This window comes from Primulina eburnea, chromosome 3 (assembly GCF_022965805.1).
Source record: "Primulina eburnea isolate SZY01 chromosome 3, ASM2296580v1, whole genome shotgun sequence".
Taxonomy (NCBI): Eukaryota; Viridiplantae; Streptophyta; class Magnoliopsida; order Lamiales; family Gesneriaceae; genus Primulina; species Primulina eburnea.
Genome location: NC_133103.1, coordinates 12136029 through 12159872, shown reverse-complemented (window position 1 = coordinate 12159872; position 23844 = coordinate 12136029). Strand labels below are relative to the sequence as shown.

At 34.4% G+C, this 23844-nt stretch overlaps 6 protein-coding genes across 7 annotated transcripts; 4 read left to right on the top strand and 2 right to left on the bottom strand.

Annotated features, from left to right (window-relative positions):
• The first annotated feature begins 5521 nt into the window (after nt 1-5521).
• LOC140826467 (dof zinc finger protein DOF3.4-like) lies at nt 5522-6678 on the top strand. The gene has a single exon (XM_073188776.1). The coding sequence runs from the start codon at nt 5804-5806 to the stop codon at nt 6491-6493; it is 690 nt and encodes a 229-aa protein (XP_073044877.1). The 5' UTR covers nt 5522-5803; the 3' UTR covers nt 6494-6678.
• A 563-nt stretch (nt 6679-7241) lies between these two features.
• On the bottom strand, nt 7242-9567 carry LOC140826465 (pentatricopeptide repeat-containing protein At3g50420). Its single transcript, XM_073188775.1, has one exon. The coding sequence runs from the start codon at nt 9533-9535 to the stop codon at nt 7385-7387; it is 2151 nt and encodes a 716-aa protein (XP_073044876.1). The 5' UTR covers nt 9536-9567; the 3' UTR covers nt 7242-7384.
• Nucleotides 9568-9981: 414 nt separating this feature from the next.
• LOC140826773 (methyl jasmonate esterase 1-like) lies at nt 9982-11300 on the top strand. The gene is made up of 3 exons (XM_073189271.1): nt 9982-10684; nt 10757-10888; nt 11016-11300. The coding sequence occupies exons 1-3, from the start codon at nt 10310-10312 to the stop codon at nt 11298-11300; spliced, it is 792 nt and encodes a 263-aa protein (XP_073045372.1). The 5' UTR covers nt 9982-10309.
• Nucleotides 11301-15711: 4411 nt separating this feature from the next.
• On the top strand, nt 15712-17414 carry LOC140828253 (uncharacterized). The gene is made up of 2 exons (XM_073191239.1): nt 15712-15818; nt 15995-17414. The coding sequence occupies exon 2, from the start codon at nt 16016-16018 to the stop codon at nt 16988-16990; it is 975 nt and encodes a 324-aa protein (XP_073047340.1). The 5' UTR covers nt 15712-15818; nt 15995-16015; the 3' UTR covers nt 16991-17414.
• A 2048-nt stretch (nt 17415-19462) lies between these two features.
• LOC140828252 (reticulon-like protein B13) lies at nt 19463-20597 on the top strand. Its single transcript, XM_073191238.1, has 4 exons — nt 19463-19603; nt 19694-19880; nt 19975-20189; nt 20272-20597. The coding sequence occupies exons 1-4, from the start codon at nt 19543-19545 to the stop codon at nt 20457-20459; spliced, it is 651 nt and encodes a 216-aa protein (XP_073047339.1). The 5' UTR covers nt 19463-19542; the 3' UTR covers nt 20460-20597.
• Nucleotides 20598-20730: 133 nt separating this feature from the next.
• LOC140828250 (uncharacterized) lies at nt 20731-22678 on the bottom strand. Of its 2 annotated transcripts, none has more exons than XM_073191236.1 (5): nt 22425-22678; nt 22056-22311; nt 21884-21977; nt 21547-21658; nt 20731-21078 (listed from the first exon to the last, which is right to left on the bottom strand). In XM_073191236.1, the coding sequence occupies exons 1-5, from the start codon at nt 22562-22564 to the stop codon at nt 20928-20930; spliced, it is 753 nt and encodes a 250-aa protein (XP_073047337.1). In that variant the 5' UTR covers nt 22565-22678; the 3' UTR covers nt 20731-20927. The 2 variants fall into 2 exon arrangements, with proteins under 2 accessions (XP_073047337.1, XP_073047338.1); XM_073191237.1 differs by having other exon boundaries at nt 22056-22315; nt 22461-22600.
• Nucleotides 22679-23844: the final 1166 nt, after the last annotated feature.

Sequence of the window (23844 nt, the reverse complement as noted above, 5' to 3'; positions counted from 1 at the left end):
TATTGACATAAACTTCTTCGAATTTAAGTTGAAATAAAACCAATTATATACAGGTTGTAAAATGTTTCATCTATTGTAAATACAACAATGTATAAAATCCAACACAGTGAATGGATTTTATATTTGGAAATATAAGAGTCGTTAAGGTAGAAGTAGAACGACAGGTAATTATAGAATGTAAAATTTATTTAGTATGAATTTAATTCAATTTAGCCCATTAAAAGAGGGATCAGGATCCAGCAGAGGGTACAGTTTATTAAAAAAAAAATATTTTTTTTAAAAATAGTATTTTTATATTTTAATTTTTTCAAAATCAAAATTATATTTTTTATATTAAAATATATGATTAATAATCCAATTTAAAGTTACAATTTTATATTTGATTATAGATATATATATTGACTATTACTTTTTATTTTATGATTTTTCAACTCTTTTTTTAAAAGAATGTTAATAAAAATTTAATTTTTGTTACAAATATGTTATTCGGAACGAACAAGAAAAAACAACGGTACATGTAATTTTTTTTAATATTATAGTTCTTTTAAAAAAACTTTTTATATCCCTCTATATATATATATATATATATATATATATATATATAAATATATATATAGGGATATAAGAAATAATCAAATTTACAAAATTTACAAAAAATTTAAATAGGTTGAACGTATCCAACAATTAAAAATAATACCAAAAAATTGACACGATATAAAAAAAATTATCTTGTATATAATTTTTTTTTGTTCGAACACTCATTCTTTTTTTTTTTTTTTTTACATTTTTTTTTTGAAAATTGAATTATTTTCTTAAATCTCTAAGAAGAAAAAGACATTTTTTGTATTTAAAACGGAATGAGAGAAATTAAAAAAATTGAACTGAAAAAAATAATTTCTTTTCTAAGTAAGAAAAAAATATTTCTAATTTACCTGGACACTGAATTAACAATATGATATTCACTTTCTCCTCTCCTTTACCATCGTTTTTCTTGTTCGTTCTGAATCAAATATTTGTAACAAAAAAATTTAATTTTTATTAATGTTTTTTTAAAAAAAGAGTTGAAAAAATTATAAAAGAAAAAGTAATAATCATTTTACCCCCACAATATATATTGGTAATCAAAAATAAAATTGTAACTTTAAATTGAATTATTAATCACATATTTTAATATAAAAAATATAATTTTGATTTTGAAATAATTAAAATATAAAAATATCAATTTTTTTTTAATTTTTTTTAATAAACATTACTGGGAACAACAGAGGATCTTGATCCTTAAAAGAGGTCTAACATAATTCTCTAAGAATGGGCTCTTTCATCGCGCGTGCGAATAAGAGTGCTTCCATTTTCTAAAGCATAATGTAAATTGAACACAATATATGATTTTTTTTACATCATTTTATCAAAATTCCTTCAAAACGACATTATATATTCTTAAGTGAAAGAATTTCAGATTTATTTAGATTCAAAATTGCCTTAATTTCATATAAATAATATTCACTACATGATGATACTCTTCTATCCTTGATTTTCTTGAATCAAACGAAAGTGCATATGTCTAAACAATCCTTTATTATGACACGTGAACGATAAATGTGCCTGAAATACAGTCCCTAATTGTGTGTTCTAGGAGAGGAATTGGGACAGCCACAGTTCGCGTTGCCCTTTCTCGCCCCCAACACCACCGGTAATGTTGTTTTGCACGGGGTTAACTATGCTTCAGGAGGTGGAGGGATCTTGAATGCCACAGGCAGAATTTTTGTAAGTAAAACATGCATGTTAGAAAATTACTCGTGCATGAACACACTTGATTTGTTTACGTAACTCTTGGAATTTTCTCAGGTGAATAGGCTTTCAATGGATGGATGTTCAAGTGGATTACTTCAACATAACGAGGAAACAAATCGATGGGTTGTTGGGTTCATCCAAGGGCAAGAGATTACATCACTCTGCAGAATTCCATTTTCTCCATTACAATAGGGTCCAATGATTTCCTAAACAATTACCTCCTCCCCGTAATATCAATGGGTGCAAGAATAACACAAAGCCCCGATGCATTTGTCGATGATCTCGTCAACCATCTAAGAGGTCAACTTACGGTACGTATAGTCCAAATAAAATTCGACGCCTTGCTATATATGTTTCCGGCTTGATCGAGATCATAGTTTCAAGTCTAGAAAATATTTGGGTTGCATGCATTACGTGCATATTGTTTTATATGTTGAAAATACATATATTGAGACAACGTTTAGCTCGTGGGATGAGATGAATTTAATGATTTAAATTTCAATATTTTTTAGATGGACAAGATTCACACACACGTATTAGTGGACCCCACGTATGTGTGGCTAAATTTGGGCCCTTAATTCTATCATGTGGTAGTGCCCTTACATGTAAGATGTAATCAGCCCACATTTGGTAGCTTCGATACTACATGTGAGAGCACTGCCCCACATAGTTTGGATGGACAAGATTCACACATATTAGTGGACCCCATGTATTTGTGGCTAAATTTGGGCCCCTTGATTCTATTCTGGGCAGTGCCCTTACATGTAGGATGGAATCAACCGTCACATTTGTTCATGCCAATGTCTACGAACTTGTCATGGAACTCCTCACAAATTACGCGAAATACGGTACGCGTTCGAGTCGAATTTGTTTTAATCACAACTAGATTTTCGAATCTCATGCAAGCTTAACCACAAAATTAAGAATTTGCAGGGTTTACAACTGCAAGTAAAGCTTGCTGTGGGAACGGAGGACAATTAATTTGCAGGGATAATCCCTTGCGGTCCGACCTCGACTATGTGTTCCGACCGGAACAAACACGTGTTTTGGGACCCTTACCACCCAAGCGAAGCAGCGAATATTATAATCGCCAAACAACTACTCGATGGTGGTACCAAATATGTCTCTCCCATGAACCTCCGGCAACTCCGAGATCTCAAGTGAAATTCGTCAAATTTTCTTTGTTTCCTTCTACTTTTATTTAGCTTCAATTTATTTTTTGTACAAAAACAAATTAAGTCAAATATTTGATATTAGGTACTCTCAAAGATTGGTCAAACAATTCAATTGACCACAACAATACAATATTCCATTAAAGGCAAATAGAGGACAACATATGGTAAGTTGGATTAAAGCAAAGAAATCGACATTGTGAGGACAAAGAGGGGGATAGATTCTTCCTAGGAAAACACGACAAAGAGAGACGGAGGACCAGATACAAAATGGTAGAGCACTTCTGTTTACAATTAATACCATATATTAAATCAAATATAATCATAGCTTTTAATTTTACGCGCAAATTGTTTATTATATATATTATTTAAAAACCCAAAATATGTGATAATTAAGAAAAAAAACTTAGAAATTATTTGATAAATTTATTTTTTTTACAACAATTTTATAAAATATTTTAGATTTTATTTTAATAATAAATATGTGTTTGGTCAACTAATCTTAAAACTTTTTATGGTTCAAACCATTTTCTCTATTATTATAAAAACATCAAAAAATATCTCTAACTTATTCATTAAAATGTATATTTGGAAAAAAATTTAAAAATATTTTCATAATTTCTTTTGCAAAATTCTTGTCCAGTCATATATATTAAGTTTTTTTACTTATAAAACACTAAAAAAAACACTAAAAATTTTAAAAAATTTGTCCAAATAGAGTTTTATGTATTTATAGTTCTCTGAAATGAAAAATATCATATCCATATTATTTATTGTTCATGCTACCCACATGGGTAGTGTTTTTATCCATTTAACAAATAACACGTGTGTTGAATCGATAAATCATTATCACTTGTTCAACTATCATGTATGAATGAGTGGTCGTGCTTCATCACTCGACACACGTGTCATGTACTAAACAAATCAGGATATGAATATCATCTACAATATTTCATATACATTTCCTTTACTTTTATTGTGTCCAAATTTAGTTTTATTATTAATTTATCCGAAAAGATGAATGAGAGGCCCTGTAGGGTGGTAGAGAGGAGACAGAGAGCGTGCCTGGTGCGGAAAATGACTTGATATTGAACAAGCTAACCACTTATTCTCTATCGCACTGCGTGCATGCCAGGCTAATGAATTTGTAGGTGAAATTAAAATATTAGGATCCTAAAATTTTATCTACCGTGCGAGCTGAGCATCCAAATTTAGAGCAGTTGGAAAGAGCATTTTGATATTTCTTTCGTATAGAGAAACGATGCTCCGCAGCAACGGATCTTTCAGCTTGGTAAGTTAGCTGCTACACGCCTACACCAATATCATTTCAGCATAGCCAAAAGTTGAGAACATACATGTTACGATTAGGATTTAGATATAACTCAACCTCAAAAACTAACTCAAGAGGGAAAGATTGTCCAAGTCTATATATGTCAACTCAAGTGAGTCGGATGAGTTCGGATCAAGTTAAGCAATGATAGTACAAAACATTATCAATCTGACCCGAATCCGAAATAACCTGAAAACTATAAACCTGAATCCAAACACGAACCAACCTGAACAACCCAACCGACCTGATGTAGTTTTTAGCTATACAACTTTAATACATTATTTTTTATTTTCAACTAAATAATTTTCTATACATGTAATGTGAGTTGCAATTTTCACCATACATTCTGCATATAAAACACAATACAAATACACAAAAAAATTTCGAAACATGTCGGGTGTATCAGGTGAACTAACTCTTAATTTAGGTCAACTCGAACCCAACCTATCATCACTCAAAAAAAAAAAAAACCACTCAACTTTTTGTGTTGGACCCAATTTGAAACTAAATCCAAAACCCCCAAAGTAGATATTGTTCGAGTTGTTTTGGGTTTGGTTAAATTTTTGACACACCTAATATCATGAATCAAGAATGATATGATGTTAGGAGACAATTTGCAATGACGAAATCTACATTAATTATGCCAATTAAAAATCAAACATTGCAGAGGGGTGGAGTTGAAAACTAACAAATGGTTAAAAAAAAAACAATAATACTGCCAACTTTGATGTTAACACTTATAAAATGTCACAACGCTGCTAATAATCATTCTATAAGCAACGTGGGCATTGACCAATCCCTCTCGATCAAATATTACAAAAATTAGTATTACTTGGAGAAATATTTTGATGAAATGAAAAACGAGGAAGCCAATGGGTCCCGCAATCCAATTATAAGCGCCACGCTTATCCGACATTGCATGATATTGTCTGTCCTAATTCAATCAACATAGCCATCACTCAAATCTTTTTCTTCTTCCCGCCTTTGTCACTTCAACTTGTTCCTGTCCATGTGTCCCTATCAGACTTTCTTTCATATTTCTTTTTTTTCCTTTTTCTTTTTTCAAATAAAAATTCGAGATATACATTATATATTTTGTTGCTTTCTTTTTATTAATACACTTTTAGTGCCTCCTTTAGCTATTTTAATTTTTAAATAAAATATTATTTTATGATCCTATTGAAAGTTTTATTTATTTTTCGAAGTCCGTATTTAAAAATCAGCAAATCGGATTATTTTCACCAGAATGGTGTCAACCAATTAGGAGCCGACCCAGACAAAGCCTGATTGTCGCCGACTGAACATATACACAACCAAGCTGTAAAAGCTGTCCACCATTGCAGTAGAGAATACACTCCGTTTCAGCAAAATCCCACACAGAATCTCTTCCTCTCCCCCCGCCGATAAATACAAGCATTTATTCCCTCATTTTCCCCGAAACTCGAACTACATTTTCACTTGTAGTAGTAACTTCCACATCTTTCCTCTCCTAAAAAAAACCCAAGAAAGAATGGCGAGTGAGGTTTCTGAAAGGAAGGCCACCAAGTCTGCTCACGTTGGTTTGCAGCCACCTGAGCCAGAACATGTTCCCTGCCCCCGCTGCGACTCCATCAACACCAAGTTTTGCTACTACAACAACTACAACTTCTCCCAGCCCCGCCACTTCTGCAAGTCCTGCCGTCGCTACTGGACCCACGGCGGAACTCTCCGTGACATCCCCATCGGCGGTGGCAGCAGGAAGAATGCCAAGCGCTCTCGTACCGGCGTGGTTGATGCCAGTTCTGGCGCGGTTGCCCCGTTTTCATCAACTCGTCAAGACTTCCGCCGCCTTCCAGGAATGAATTCTCAGTTTCTGATGCCCCTAGCGACCGATCACGGCGCAGCCGTACAGTTTATGGAAGCGAAGGCGGGGCTGAACCTGAACGCTTGTGGGAGTTATACTTCTTTGTTGAATACTCAAGGGCTGTTGACTTTGGGTGGATTTGGGCTTGGTATTGGGCCTGGGTTTGAAGATATGAGCTTCGGCCTTGGAAGATCTGTGTGGCCCTTTGCTGGGATGGTGGAAGGTGGGCCGACAGGTGCTGGAGTTGGCGGGTCAAGCGTGTCCGGAGACACGTGGCAGTCTGAGAATGGGAGGAGTGGGTTTGTGGGAAGCGGGGATTGTTTCTCCATTCCCACACCCGCTGCTTTACTGAAATGAAGTGTTTTCGGGTTGTTGAAATCTTCATCGTAAAGTCGCATTTTCAAATATCAGGATTATATATTTTTGTTGATTTGTTGAAAATACATCTGCCACTACTGTCCGAGAACTTATTTACCAGAATATATATATATCTTAAGTTTGAGTCACACTGAATGTATGTATTGGTTTTAGATGTTTCTTGGAATTTATGTCACCTTCAGTACTTTCATTTCTCCTAAAATTACGATGCTTTCTCTTAACTAATGTAATTCACACAAAATTTTAACAAATACTTTTGCAAAAAGAACAAATTTACAAGTGATCTCTGATAATCAAAATATCAGGTTGACCATTATAACAGAGTGTATATAATTCAAAAAACGTTGCAAGCACGCATTTGAGCATCGAACTTTGGCCATGGAAATGTGATGACTATTGAAACATCCACGGTATTCAAATTGAAATAGAAAATTTGGAAGTAGAAAACTAAAGAGAAAATGATTTTTTTGTTCTATTAACTTGTCAATTTTGAATTTTCGTCAACGTGTAATCTGACAAATTAAGCAATTTTCGATGTTAAATCAGTATTTTCTAATTTTTCAGTGTCGCATCATCAATTCGACCAAATTAGTAAAAAAAAATAGAAGCTACTGTATCAAAACCAAACTTTAGAAACTTATTAGACAAAAAAATCTATTTTCCCAAAAACTAAATATCTCACATAAAATTAATTACATCCATAATTTACACATTTTCGGTCAGAATGATTATATGTTTGATGTCTGTTTTCCGATGTCACGTAAGATTTTGAGAAACATATGAATTTTTTTTACATCACGTGATATAATGTTGTGACAAATCAGTATTTTCCCAGAAACGACGAAGGTAAAATAACATATGAGCAGCAGGTCAATTGTCATGTGTACGAAGTTGAAACGAGGTCTCAATGTTATCTACTCGGTCTTCAATAATGGGCATCAAGTTCCCGAGAAGTTTACACAGCTCAACTTGTATTTCATTATTTTGCAGGTGTGATTGATCCCCTGAAGAAAACACGTGAACATTTTTGTTGACCTCTACCCAACTAAGACCAGGTTCTTTATCCGATGCAACTTCTCTCACGTTTCTCCTTATTTTCGAGACATCGTCCCATCTCCCTGCTGCAGCGTAGAGCTTAGTAAGCAGTATGTTTGTAGCACTATCTTCCGGATTTATGGCTAAAATCTGCTCCGCGGCACGGATACCTTCTCTCGAATTTCTGTTCTCGATACAAGAACTCAAAACCGTTCTCCATAATTCTAGATACTCATCGGCAAAAGGTGATTCATCGATCAGCCTCTCGGCCTCTTCCGTTAATCCCGCTCGACTTAACAAACTTATCATGCAAGAAAAATGCTTCGGTCCGGGTCTCAGACCAATTTCTTTCATGAAGTTCCAGAAATACCGACTTTCATTCACCAAGCCACAATGACCACAAGCAGCTAGTAAAGATATGAAAGTCACATGATCCGGTCTAAGGCCATGTTTAAGAATCTCATCAAATATTTGGAATGCTTCGTTGGCTTTACCATGGTGACCATAACCTCCGAGCATTGAGTTCCAACACTTCAAATCATGATCAGACACGCAAGAAAATACAGATTCAGCAGCTTTAAGTTCCCCAATTTTTGCATACATATTTACTAAGGATCCATGAACACATGTTTCAGTGTCATTTCCAGTTTTTAATGCCATAGAATGAATCATCTCCCCTTGTCTTAGAGTCGCCAAATCAGCACACGCACTTAAAGCACTACTTAAAGCGAAGTTATCTAATTTGAAACCTTCATGGCACAACCCACGGAAGAACTTCAATGCAATCTCACTTTCCCCGATCTTACCGTTCCCCCCAATCATATCAGTCCAAAGAACGACATCTCTATTTGAAATAGCACTGAAAATCTTTTGCGATGTCTTGCCATCATCATTGCTGAAGTACATGGAGATGAGTGCGCTCCCAATATAAAGACTTCTTGCGAATCCGGCTTTCTCAATTTGGGCATGGAGTGGTTTCCCACATCTGGCAGCAGGGTATACACCTGTACCAGATATAACCGTTGCAAAAGTATATTCATCAGGTTTAACAAGTGATACACGCCCCAGCTGAACAAACATAACCATTGCCATATCTCCATCTCCACTCTCTGAAAACCCGCCAATAATTGAGTTCCAAGAAACTAAATCTGGACTCTCGATTCGCGTAAAAACCTTAAACAACGCATTTATGTCACCACAGCTACAATACATGTGAAGCAACACATTTTGCAAAGGCAAATCAATGTAAGCTTCCGACACAAGAACTTGAGCATGCGCAAGTTTCCCCATCACATGATCTCCTAACTTGGCACTAGCTTTCAAAACCAATGAATATGTAAATTGGGTAGGAGCAATCCCATCCTTTAGCATATTCTGAAAAAGCCCGAGGCCTTCCATTATTTTTCCATTCTTCACACAACCGGAAATAATAGCGTTCCAAGCTGTGGTGTCTTTGTCCTTCATAAGACAAAACACTTTTTTAGCACAATCCACATCCCCCAAACCCGAATACATTCCAAGTAGAGAGGTCTGAACAAGGAGATGGTTGCAAAATCCTCTTTTTATACAACGGTTATGCAACAAAGAGCCCAATACCTCGTTTCCTGGTCCCGACAATGCGTGTAGAAGACTGGTGAAGGTTGTTTCATTTGCCACCAGGTTCTCGTCTTCCAATTCGTGAACCAAACGAAATATCCGATAGGATTGTTGGGGACTACGCGAATAGGCTGAAATCAGCGCATTGTACGATATGATATTTCTTTGAGGAATTTTGTCGAACACGCGCTGGGAGTCCTCCAAAGACCCGCATCGTGCGTACATGGACAGAATGTTGTTGTGCAGAAACGGTGATCCCTGGTGGTAGTGCGTCGATGTAATAAGTAAGGCATGGAGCTGACGAGCTTCCCGGAGACAGGCTGCCCCGGCGCATTTCTGTAAGAGTAGAGTTGCCAAATACGAAGCTTCAATCGGCGGCAACGGTGGCATAAATAGACGTTTTGCTCCCGCCAATTTTCAAGCAAATAATACATAGCTATTAGACACTACATAACTATTTTTTTTTTTAATAATATAAAACAAAAGCTTGATAATTAATTAACGAATTACTTATCTAATCGATTATTAAAGACTAACATTAATAACAGTATTTAGTGAATTAATTTGATGCATTCTTGCTATACATCAAATAGAGAAGTTACTGGATTAACGATTTGATATATCATATGTATATATTAATTGAAAAGATTTTGTAATTATGTTATTATTTTTTAATATAAGTACCTCGAGACAATAAATTTTATGTTTACTATTTTTATTTTGTGACGATTAAGTTTAACTTTACATGAGAATTTTTTTTATTAGACAAAATTAAATTTGCATAAATATTTTTGCACGTCCAAATCACAATAAGGTTCTTAGTAAAGATGCGGGAATATTACATTTGTATGTTTACATAGAAACAAAGCTATCAATTATGCAAATTCTTATGTTTTGTGGGTTTAGTTATACGTACAATGGCCTGCACACATTTCACGCACAAACCAAGGATGAAGCTTGTCATTTTGCTCCTGCCTACTCTCTATTACTCCGGCTGCGTAATGCATTAAATACAGGGTTGGTATCATGCATGACTCAGATCAGACGTGTTTAAGAAATTCAAGCGTAAAATGTGTAATTCTCTTACATATATGGGTTGAGTAATCAAATTAAAGATATAATTAGTGCCAGAGTGGGGTAAAAATTAAAAGGAAAGAAGGAAAAATGGAAGAGATCAAGAAGCAAAAACAACACGTCGTGCTGGTTCATGGCGCATGCCATGGTGCATGGTGTTGGTACAAAGTTACGACACTGCTGAGATCCCAAGGCCACCGTGTGACCGCCCTCGACATGGCTGCTGCCGGAGCTAATACCAAACCTTTGGCAGAGGTTACTACTTTCTCTGACTATTCGCAGCCGCTGATGGAGTTCATGGAGGCTTTGCCGGAGGAGGAGAGGGTGGTTCTTGTCGGGCATAGCATGGGTGGGATTAGTATATCTCTTGCCATGGAAAAATACCCCAAGAAAATTGATGTTGCTGTTTTTGTTACTGCCTTCATGCCCGGCCCTAACCTAATTGTCCAGACTATTCGTCAAGAGGTATCGTACGTCAACATCTTTATAGATATATATATAATATATATTATAAGAATTGTAATTAACTATACACAGTACGAAAGGCAAGTGGAGACTTTTTTGGACTGCCAAGTATCGTTTAGCAATGGAGAGGACAAGCCTCCCACCTCCTTCCTCTTAGGCCCAAAGTTTATGTCCTCTCACTTGTATCAACTTTCTCCACCCGAGGTAACAACCCATTTAACCACATTCAAAAATATACTATGCGAAACGTATTCTTTATCTGATCAAACAAACTTTGTCTTTTCATTCTTATACAAATCTTCTCGTTGAGTACATCCGTACATGTATATAGGATTTGACTCTGGCAACGTCATTGGTGAGACCCATAGGACGTTATCAGGATGCGCCTGATCTCTTGAAAGAAACTCGTCTGTCGGAAGAAAATTACGGTTCGGTTCGACGTGTTTACGTGATTTGCGAACAGGATTATGTCTTAAGGAAAGGGTTCCAGGAGTGGATGATTGAAAATAATCCAACACATGAGGTGAAGATGATTCATGATGCAGATCATATGGTCATGTTCTCTAAACCCCAAGAATTGTGTCTCTGCCTACAACAAATCATTGGAAACCAATAATATTTTTCTCCCTTATATATTCACGAGTAGCTGCATGTGGATTACCAATAAAAATTATATGGTATGAAGACCTACACTTAAACCTACGGAGAAAAGGGGGAAAGTGGACTATTTTATTTATTTATAATGGCATATTATGATTAATTTTGTTAAATAAATTTAATAATTGATATACTAAGATAATTTTGTTAAATAAATTTAATAATTGATATACTAAGATTACAGTTTAATTTAATTTATAAAAGACAACATGTCAGTATACCACCTCTTTTAAGAAACCAAAAAAGACCAAAAAATTGTGTGCATATATATATATATATATATATATATATATATATATATATATATATATATATATATATATATATATATATATATATAACCTAATAGTTAATGTCAGGGTCCCTTTGGGAATTCATAGCTCTTTTAAACATATAGATATACAAGTTAAATTTTTCCTCGCAATGTTTATATATACTTGTAATTCTCCTTTTTGCGTCTCATTTTACCTCATGTACAATGTATCCAACGATCATATTAAGATTTGTGATTGATTTAGACCAGTATCATTTTAAATTCGTTCTTTAAATCTCTTTTCTCAGATCAAATACGACTTGATTAGCTAGATTTTGATACGAGCTATTTTATGGAGTTTGGAAATGAAATAAAAATGTTTCATTAGATCAGAATTCAAATGCAAAATATTTTGAGGACGTACAGGGTGAAAACATAAATAGAAAAAGAAATTAGAGCGTAAGCAGTAGTACTGGGCAGTGCATGTACGTGAGAATAATTGACTGAATTATTATTGTGGTGGAAGGGAAGGGAAGGGAAGGGAAGCGCATAAATTGGACCGTAGTCGGGGAAAAAGTGAATGAAGCGGGTTGTGGACCCAAGAAAAGACTATTTGCCGCGTAAAGGGAGACAACAACCGGGCTGGGGCCCCACTTACTCAATTGGATTGAATCGAATCATTCTCCGGTCCTCCCCGCTTTACACATTTCATTCGACTTATTATTCATTAAAAAATATATTTAATTAATTTCATAATTTAATATTAATACATTTTCATGGGCTATCATATGCACAGAATCCGAAATTATTTTGAATTTAATATTGCTAAAAATATCATATCTTCCAATAATACGTGAATGCTTACTTTTTAATGGGTTTTTTAGGGTACAACTATATTTTTTAAAAATTTTATATGTATTTATCTATAATTTGAATGTGATATTATATACGTCGACATTATATTGTCACATCAACGCCATGTCGAAAATAAATTTGAATAGCAAAAAAACAAATATAACAAAATAATTTGAAATTTAATAAAAAAACAAACATACCGAAATAAATATGTATCATGCACGTTCTTGTAATTATTTAACTCTTTTTATAGGCAGATTATCACACCAAACTTGAAGGTTTATTTACTTCAAAATAATATGATATATACATACAATATATTAATGGTTATCTTGTAAAATATTTTCCTGTCAGATAATGCATACCGATTAGATAATTAATTTAACTTGTATGTTTAGGACATATTTTTTAGTCACTTTTAATTAAAATTAATTCCATTTAATTTTTAAATTTTAAATAATATTTTTTTCTATTTAGTCTTAAAGGTTTTAATAATTGAATGTGGTTGATTGAGATTCGAGAGCATGAAAGTGACATGGCAAGAATGTTGAATAGTGTAGATTAACGAAGCGCATGCAAGAAGAGAATAGGAGAGAATATTATCTGCCCGGCCACCACCATTCTCGCGTCCTTTTCTGCTGTCCCACCACCACCAATCACCACCACACGTATAATAATTCAAATAAAGTACCAAATTATATATTCAAATCCTAAAGTTGATTTTTTTTTCTTTCCTGATAATCTTTTTGGTTGTGGCTGTGGTGTGGTTGTGTTTCCGGTCTCCGGACGGCACGCGTGGTCAGGTCAGGTCAGTCAGTTCAGTTCAGGTGTACGAGACGAGTATCTCTTTGTTCAATTGTTGGATTGTGAGGATACATTCATAAAGCATCCGCCAGTCCTGACCAAAGGCTGCATGCATTTAAAATAAAACCATCTACTTATTTTTATATATATGCACTTACATATTACACATAATCATAAGAAGAAGGAAAAAACATATGTTCTTTGTCCCCTCGTTTTCATTTTATGATTAGAACTAACGAACAAGAAATGAAAGAAAATGAACGTATGGAGCGCAGGAAAAGAAGAAATGGATAATTCTGTGTATTATAGTCGGTCTCTCCATTTATGGACCAAAGTCTTGTGATTGAAGTGTGACCAACAATGGATGTAAAAACAAGCATGTTTTTTGGTTATGGTGGTCGTTTTCTTGTTAGCTTTTTCTTCATTTTCACACCTTTGTTTCAGTCTAGGTCTCGGGTTTCACACTTCCACATGATTCCTCTCCAAACATGTACATTTCTCTTGCATGCACACTTAGGCTTATTTCAAACAGATTTAGGATTTTGTTTTTTCGATCTATTCATGTAATGAGTCAATTAGAGTACCGACATGATATCGTAAATAATAACAAAATATGACGTCATGTTAGCGTCCCGTCGGAACCGTTTTAGAAAAAATACTAAAATTGAGAGAAAAAAATAACGGATTGAGAATGAAATTTGACTACTTAAAAAATAAGTTCGTACACAATTCAACATGATTATGCTTAATAGCATCGAAAGCAGTATTTTAACAATGGCTTCTAATTTTTATGTTTTTTTTTATTTTATTCTTGAAAAATAAGATATTTTTTTAATTATCGTATAATATAATTAATATTAATTATCCATTGTTGTACGTAATTTTTCTCGGCATCATCACCAAATAATCTTGGTATCATACGCTATATTTGACCAGCAGCTTTTATGCATTGACTGCGTAGTTGTCTCTGAATAAAAATAATTGGGTGGTGAGTGAGTGGATAAATAAATTAAATATTTAAATGAGGCGTATAAATAATCAGGGATGACTTTATCCTTTTAACAAACACTGCCGATAATTATAATAAAATATTAATTTTTGTTCATTAAAAAATAATATTTCAACCTAATTACAAATTTTAAACCGCTAGTCATAATAATAATAAATACCAGGATTGAAAAATTCTTGGTTAATCCATATAATCTTTCCCATTATTTATCCTAATATATGCTAATATAATGTCCGAATCTTTACATGATATTAGGCCTTAATCTGTTAAAAAAAGGCCTTAATTGGGTATATGATTAGTTTCTTTTCAAGGCCATAAAGTTGTTTTCTGTAATTTCAAATCGTATTTTGATTTAATCCCAAGAAAAGTTTGCAGTACTTCATAATTGACATCATAATGAAATTGAACATGGATTGATTCAAGCACACGCACAAACAAAATAAAGCTCCAAACAAATAAAATTATGATCGAGAACTAGCTAGCTAGCACAATGAATCCCCCTCGTGTTGCAAAAAAAAAAAGTGGCAGTATAATTAGTAATCATACTAGGTTGATCGTGTGTTAGACTAATTTTTTTAGTCGAATAATCTTCGGTACTGAAGCCAAATTGAAGCCATAACTTTCGGGCCATCGAGTGCAGTTCCTAGCTATTAATTGAGGATGGTGGGGTAGCTAGTGTTCTTTGTACGTATTTCCATGCTGCCATAGGTTCCTTTAAACTCGAGAACCTATTGGTTTCTAATTCTTGGATGGACAGAGCTAGCCTGTTCGTACTAGCAACTGTTTAATAATAAAATTGCTTCATCTCGAAATTTAAATACGACAATTTATGTATTAGTGTGCCGCATGTGTTATCGGGTACACCACATGGTATTTCGACAATTCCATGGGAAACTATTTGGATTGATTTCGACAACTATACGACAAATTTAGAATATTTTCCTATGCAGTTTCCACTCATTTTTATAACATTGTTTTATATTTATAAATAGATACATTTAATTAAGAGTGATGCTTAAATCTCGCCAAGTTTGTAAAAGGAAAAATTACATTGTTGGTCATGCAAATTGAATATTTTTTTATTTTTGGTTATGTTATAGAAAAATTCACGATTTAGTCCATTAACTTGTACGTTTTTCAATTTTAGTCATTTTTTATTGAAATGCTGACGGACACCTGACGCGTCCACAATGTCCCATTTCATGTTAGCATTTTCCGATGTCACGCCAGCTTTCTTGTGACATATGATCGGGATCCATTACAATATATATATATATATATAATCATGTGATAGGTGACAAATGTGAGAATATATGAAATGAAGGTAATATCAATTATAACAAAATGTTAAAACTGAGTACGTTACTAATCCAAAACAAAAAGACTAAGTTATTGTTTTCGAAAGTAGACAAAGTAGCTTGTCCCTTTAGTTTGTTACGTCCTATATATAAGATTTTCTATCTTAATTAACTTGTTCTGTTCCTCTACCTTCTTCCCCCATAAATTTTTGGCTCAACAAATCAAAACCCTCTATTTTCAGCTGAAAAGAAACAAAGGTAAGCTCCCATTTTCATGTTTCCTTATCTCTCTTTTCTCACAATGATCACGGAATAAATGATAAAATTACAAACACAACAAACCCTAGCTATCTAAGCAACTTTCTTCATCTTTTTACACTAAAAAGGAGTAACAAATATCTGCTTTTTTTCTTGGTTCTTTTGAATTTTTGTAGATCTGAAAAGAACAGAAAAAGATGATTCAAGAGCTTCTTGGGGGAGGCAATGTTGGCTTAATAGCTGGAGAAAGATCCAATATTTCTAGCCCTAATGGAGGATTTCTTGTTGGCCCAGTTTCTCCTTCTCCGTCCAGTACTCCGTCACCCTCTTCTTCTGCTGGAGCTGCCACTGCAGCAGCAGCTGCGATGGAGAATCTGAGATGCCCACGATGCGATTCCTCCAACACGAAATTCTGTTACTATAACAACTACAATCTCACTCAGCCACGCCATTTCTGCAAGACTTGCCGCCGCTACTGGACAAAAGGTGGGGCCTTGCGAAACGTTCCGATTGGAGGTGGATGCCGTAAGAACAAGAGCACCAGCATAGCTGCGGCCGTTGGGAAGTCTTCAACTGCTGGAAAGTTGAAAACTTTCTCATCGGAGATGGGGAAAGCAGCCTTTTTCAGTGGATTTGAGCACGCTGATGCTTTCACTCAAAGCCCTATTTTATGGGCCACCCCGCAGAATTCTCACATACTTTCTTTACTCAGAGCAAACCAAAACTCTAATCCTAATCCGCTGTCTCATCCCGGAAAAGAAGAAGTTGGTTTATTTGGATCACACTTGGGGACAGATTGTTCCGTTTCCAATGGCGGGTTTCACTCTCGAGCCTTAGGCTTCGACCCTTTAGGCCCGATCCAGGTTCCATCCATCGGCCTGTCAAATTCTTTCCACAGAGACAATCAGCACCAAGCTCAAGCAAGCCAAACCTTTATTCTTGGTGAAGTTCAAAATAATGGGATTCAAGAACTGTATCAAAAGCTCAGATCTTCAACAAATATTTATCCTGAAATTGCACCGCAGGTAATTCTTGGAAGCATGGTGTCATCGTCTTCTTCTTCTTCCACCATTTTCGAATCGGCACCCATTGCCGCAGCTGAAATCGGCTTCTGCAATTCAACTATGTATTGGCCGACAGATCTGCCCACTACAAATGGTGCATACCCTTAAGCGATCAAAATCCTTATTTACAATTAATTAATTATATACTGCACGGAACCGCTAATATGCACCCATGACTTAACTATCATTTGATCCTAAAGCTTATAAGTGGATATCCCGATCCTTATAAACTTTATTATCGAACGATAATTAATAATTGCGGTGAATTTCAAATTCGTGCAGACTATAATATATATACTTACTTCATTAGTTTCACTTACAAAGCTAGCTAGCTAGCTAGGGTTTGGGGTTATTATTTTGCTTTATAATTTGGAGTGTGGTATATCATATATGGGTGAATTTAGCATCATTGTTCTTCCTTTTTAGTTAATTAAGTGTGTTTAATTAATTTATGGTGTGTTGGGTGTGTGGAAGAATTTTAATTTTAGATGTTCAAGTGATTATCTGTGCATGGTTTATGCTGCAGATTTGATTATATTATAAAATTATATTAGTGGGATCGAGTATTGTTCATTCAATTTTTAATTAAATTTGTTTATTGCATGATACTCAATCCACCAATCTTATAGTTTTCTTGATATGCGAGAAGATTCACATTACACAAAGAAGATTTGAACTATACAATATCTTAAAATATAATTTAATATAATATCTTCTTCCAACATGCATTAATTTCTTAAAAATATTAGGCAAGTAAATAATATAACTGTATTGGATTTTTTTTATACTTTAATTTACTTCACTTAAAATGTTTTTAGTATAATATTTCATCGTATTACGAACTTTAATTTTCTGCTCAGATTTTTTATTTTATCATAAAAAATATATTTCCTCGCAATTTTTTCAAAAACAATCGCGGAAAATTTGTAGTCACGCGGATTGCATACACCGAATATCAAATCATATGCTTCAATTAAGCTGAATTTGACGAATCAAAGTTTAGTATTCTCTGATACCCTTACAAAAAGCTGATATTTTTTTTTCAACAAATATATATTAGGTTTTTAATAAATATTTAGGGAGTGTTTTCAACCACTAAAACAAAGTGTTTCTTACATTTTTCTTTGTAAATTTGTGAAAGAAAAAATACAAATCATCTCTTTTAAAAGTTGCAAGCACTCCCTTGAATGTTCGAGAGATTTTGTGCATATATTTTTTAACTACGTTTGAATATCAAATAGGTCCAGTCCAAATATGTATATTTATTTGAATACAGATCATGTGACACTCTCCAATTGAATGGAAAAATTTTCTATACTTCTACACATCCAATAGTTGTGTAACACACATCATCAGTGCTCACATAAGTATGTATGGTATGTGTGCATCATATCAAGATTAATTTTATATATATATATATATATATATATATATATATATATATATATAAAATCTTGTTGATACATTCAAAGATTTGAATTAGCAGTTATGGAGACAATGCGAACTAAGCGTGCTTTGGACAAACAGTAGAAAAGATTCTTGATTTGTTAAGCTTTATCGATTATCATTGTTATAATTATTATGAAAAGGTTACTTAGAATCGAAAAATGTGATTCTCCCAGTTGGAAGGAATCCTTCCAATATGGCAAACTGCAACCCAAGGTCATTAAATTAATCTGTTTAGTTTAGATCATATAATTAAGATATATATATATATATATATAATTATATAGTCCCTGATTTAATATTTATTTAATTTCGATGCATATGAGTGTGAGGACCACATACAGCAACAGGTGTCAAGTTCTGTTAGATGCCAAACAAGATCATATCATTGTATATCTTATGACATAAATCATATCTTAATAATTAAATAAATAAGATATAGTTCACACTAATTGACTTCAAAAAATTATTGTATTGCATATGTACAAGGAAATTAATAGCCACATTGCATTAATACATTATTCAATTACAAACATATGTGCGTGCTTGTATAGTATATTTAAATTTTTTTTTGGAATTTTTATTTACAAAAATTACATTTGGGGATTCAAAGAAATATACAAAGACATTAATAATTTTTCTTTTTTAGGCTAACATAATTAATTATATAGAATAAGATTATATTGGGCCTCTGTTTTGAACTAAATGGGCTTCGACTAATCCATTACCTTTGGACTGAGACTGATTGTAGGCCGACAACCGACAGATATGGGCTGTCTGTTTGAATGAGTTTCCCAAAGGAGTATTTTTTATAAATGGATTAGTTACGTAAAAATAATTTATTTATATTTATAATAGTTTCTCCCGCACAAGAATGAAATTAATCTCATATATATTCACAGAGCCACATGTGAAGGTTGTCACTTTCTTCAACAAATAAAATTTGATATATTTTATTTTTCTGGAAAAAAAAAAAGAAGAAGAAGAAGAAGAAACGAGAGACTTCCACCGAAATGTTGAATATTTCGTTTTGATCCAAATCAGAAATATGTATGAGTAATTAAAATGGGAAGATGGCTGCATGGCTTCCACGTCTCCTACTACATTCAAATACGTGTAACCCCAAATTAATTATATATTTAAACCTGTCATATACTACCAAATCTTATATCACCAATCTTCTGGCGTAGAAAACTGTACAGATAATTTCAATCATGGCCGCTTCACCGGAATCTCAGCCTGCTCCACCAATAACCCAGCACCAAGAAAATCCAGGTTCTGTTGTATTATAACTTGAGAATTTCAAGAAGTTTTATGTTGTTTGATTTGAAAAACTTGCTTAGAATATGTTAGATTATGTGGCAGATTGGCTGAGGGATATAGTGTTATGGAGAAGAAAGGATGCCGGTATTTTACTCCTTGTGGCGGCAACAGTTACATGGGTGGCGATGGAGATATATGGCTTTACGTTTATCACTTTGGTTTCTTGGCTGGCTATGGCGATTGTCGTGTGTTTGTTTGCTTGGGGGAATCTTAATCGTCTCTTCAATAGGTACCCAACTAGAAAATTATTCATTTATATTCTTTTTTCCTTTACACGAAGGTGTAGTTTCTAGACTTTTGATATTAACTTGTCTGGTGCGCAGAGAGGGTACTCCAGACTTGTCAAGATTGGAAATCAGCGAGCAGACGACAGTAGAGACAGCCACTTTATGCCATCAGCGGATCAATGAAGCGATTCGAACGGTACTTCACATGGGCGCCGCGAATGAATGGTTTTTGTTCGCCGGAGTTGTGGCTTCTTTCTATGCACTTTCCTTGGTGGGAAGCTACTTAGATTTACTTACAATCTGCTACATAGGTAATTCTGAAGTTCCTCGCAAAACATATATAAGCATTTAATAATTGTGTTACATGATTTAATTTTCCTTTAAATGTTGTAGGCATTTTGGGAGGATTGACATTGCCTTTGACATATGTGAAAAACGAGGAGAAGATAAATGAGTATGCTGAGAAGTTGAGGATAAAATCTGAGAGGTTGTATTTCATGTTAAGGGAAAAGCTCCAGAAAATGATCAATAAGTTGACAGGGAAACAGAAAGAACCAATTAAGGAGCAGAAGACGGAGTAGCTCCTATTTTTTTTATTTAATGTAAATTGCTTGTTCCAAGTTTTTTTTGTTTATGTTGTATGAAGAAACAAAAGCCATGCATGATGTGTGGTGTGTTTTTTGTTAATAATTTTGATATAAATGGTGTTTGGAGATGAATTGTACCGATTGCCTTTGTCTCTTAGGCTTCGTTTGATATTCAAGTTTAGTCTAAATAATAAGAGCCAAAAAGTCTACCACAATTTGACAAATATGGCAACACTAAGTTTTGAAATATATATGACATTAAATATGTAATTTGACTTCCAAGTTGTGCACGCGGCAATTAATCAATCAACAAATTTATTCGAGAACGGCCCGCTAGTTACGTTGCAAGCAACATAAAAATTTAATATTATATGTCTTCACTATTGATATATATAAAACAACAAATCGATCGAATCCGAGAATGACACGCAATTGTAGCCTGCAATATCATGGAAGCCTCGATCAGGTGGGTCGAAGGTCGATTTCTTGGGTCCAGGCACATCGGTCCTGAGCGTGCAGTTGCCAATATGTTTGAGCAACTGCGTCTGGGTCCATCGACCTGTCTTCTACTACTCCATGCAACTCGCCGACCGAAGAAGTTGAGGATCTTCGCCTGTCAAACACCAAATTAAAAATTAGCTAGGGAAAAGCATCCTGATGCACTACCATCATAATGGTTGATGAGATGCTAGCATATGGGTAGTACCCTCACACCACATCTAAGGGTTTAATTTTGATTTGGACATGTGGGGTCTACATAAATTTATGGACCCCACATATCCAAATCAATTTTGGGCCCTTGGATCTAGCATTAGGGTACTACCCTTATGCTAGCATGAAATAATCCCCATCATAATTGTACCGTGACTAATGTTCAGACATGAGACATCGGATATTTATGATTCTAAAAAATAACTTGGTTTTTTCTTGTTGATCAAAGATCATAACATTATTAAATTTTAGGATCGGTGGACGGTTGATAATGGGGTATATATTCTAGTGGGCTGCCGCGAACAATAAAGTGAGATTTTGTGCCAAGATTCTATATGGATCAGCATGAATCAGTCAGAGGCCGACAAACCTCGGGGCGCCGACTATGCCGTCGATGATGACATGAGCAACGTGTACTCCCCGAGGCTGGAATTCTCTGGCGAGGCATTGAGCTAACCCTCTCATCGCAAACTTCCCACAGCCTGTTGTTTTAAATTTAAATACATCAACTTAAATTTATTAATCCAAGTTTACTTTTGTTCTTTGGCCAAAAAGATGCTTGAATGGGGTCTAGAAACAACCAAAAAGATATCATACAATTCGGAAAATGTCACTTTTTAGAATCTAATTACTAACATAGCTTCTATTTTTTAACATTAAAAAAAGTTGATTAATTAATTCATGGCATTGGAAAGGAGCTACTTTACATAAGTCGGAGAAGCCAGCAATCCCGTAAAGAGAAGCGGAGCAGCCGGTGAACAGAATCGTCCCTCTTCCTCTAGCCACCATGCCCGGAAGTACCTGCGATCAATTTCTCAAAAAATATTTCACAATTTATCAAGTGTTCGGACTTCGGAGTACATCTATTACTTCGCCGACCTGTTGGGCGCAGTGGAATGCGCCGACGGTGGAGACGGCGAGGGATTTTTGGAAGTGATCGAGTCTGATATCGGCGAAATTGGTGGGGTTCCACGATGTTGGATGGTAAGCGTTGTATACTAAAACTTCCACGAAACCCAGAGACAGAACCCCCTCGAATGCCTCCTTTATGCTTCGAGACTCCGAGCAGTCGATTCGGATTGCGAATACCCGCGCTTTCTCTTCTCTCGCTATTTCATCTGCAAATCTGGATAGTCTACCTGTAACAATTAAATCAGCTTACGGGGATATATACAGACACACACACACACACACACATAGGGTGGAACTGGAAGTGATGGAGAAGGTAATTATGCGTATCCAGTGTACTGGCCTAGGTCGCGGGATAGAATGGCGACAGTGTACCCTTCATGCGCGAATTTCCGGGCGATGGACCGTCCGAGCTTGGCCCCCACGCCTACTATGGCCGCGATGCCTTTCGGCGAGGCTGAGCTTGTCATGTTACGCATCGTGTATATTCGCAACACCCGTACTATCTAGCAAAATCAGCAGCTAATATTTATAGTCTATACGCAATTGTCGATGGATCAACAAGTACACTACTCAAACATCCCAAAAATTAGAAATATGAGATTCCGCAATTTATACTTCTCAACCACTACTGTTTAATATAAAAGGCAAAAACTTGTATGAGACGATCTCACGAGTCACAGGTCATATTTGTGAGACGGATCTCTTATTTAGGTCACCCATGAAAAAGTATTACTTTTTATGCTAAGAGTATTACTTTTTATTGTGAATATGGGTAGGGTTGACCCGTCTCACAGATTATGATCCGTGAGACGGTCTCACATAAGACTCACTCTAATATAAAAGCTTCAACAGGTTTTTTGGATAAGGTGTCGATAGGATAACAGAATTCGAACTCACATATAATAGATTTATTTTACGCAAAAATTTGTGTGATACGGTCTAATGGATCGTATTTTGTCTGACAGATCTTTTATTTGGGTCATCCATAAAAAAATATTACTTTTTATGTTAAGAATATTACTTTTTATTGTGAATATCGGTAGGATTGACTCTCCATCCATTCGATTATTCACATCTAATTTCTTTTTATTTTATAAATGTAAAAATGTTGACATCAAAAAATTCCATTTAAATATATAACTTAGATTTTATATTCATTCTGAATTTTATTTTCATTTCTTCAAAAAAAAATTATTTTTACTTCAAAGCTTTGGTACTGGAAAGTGGAAACAGGTGGTTACCATACGGGTTATTGAAGTGAAGATAAATTGTTCCTCAAACAGATAAAGGAAAAGCTTTACAACTTTGGCTACTTTATTTTTTATTTTTAAAAAAATTCTAATCAATTTTATGAGAAGATTTTCTATTTGAATTATTTATAAAAAAAATATCACTTTTATGCAAAAATTATTAATTATTATTTTAAATATAAACAAAATTGATTTATCATTGTTTAATTTTTTTTTATATATAATATATGATTATTTTCTTCGCAAGTCATTCCTTATCCACTGGATATGTAAGACCAAATGGCCACGACATTCCAATAAATCTGTTGTCAGTTACCACGTGTATCATTATATTATATATGTTTTGTGTATTTTGTTTTTCTGGATAATTATTTTTTTATATATTAAATTATTGAATTTTAAAAAAATTGTATAGATATGGTAGTCCTGTATATATAATATTTTTAAAATTGATTGGGACATGACTATATTAAGTAAATTTAGTTTGGTAGTGAGACAAATTTATA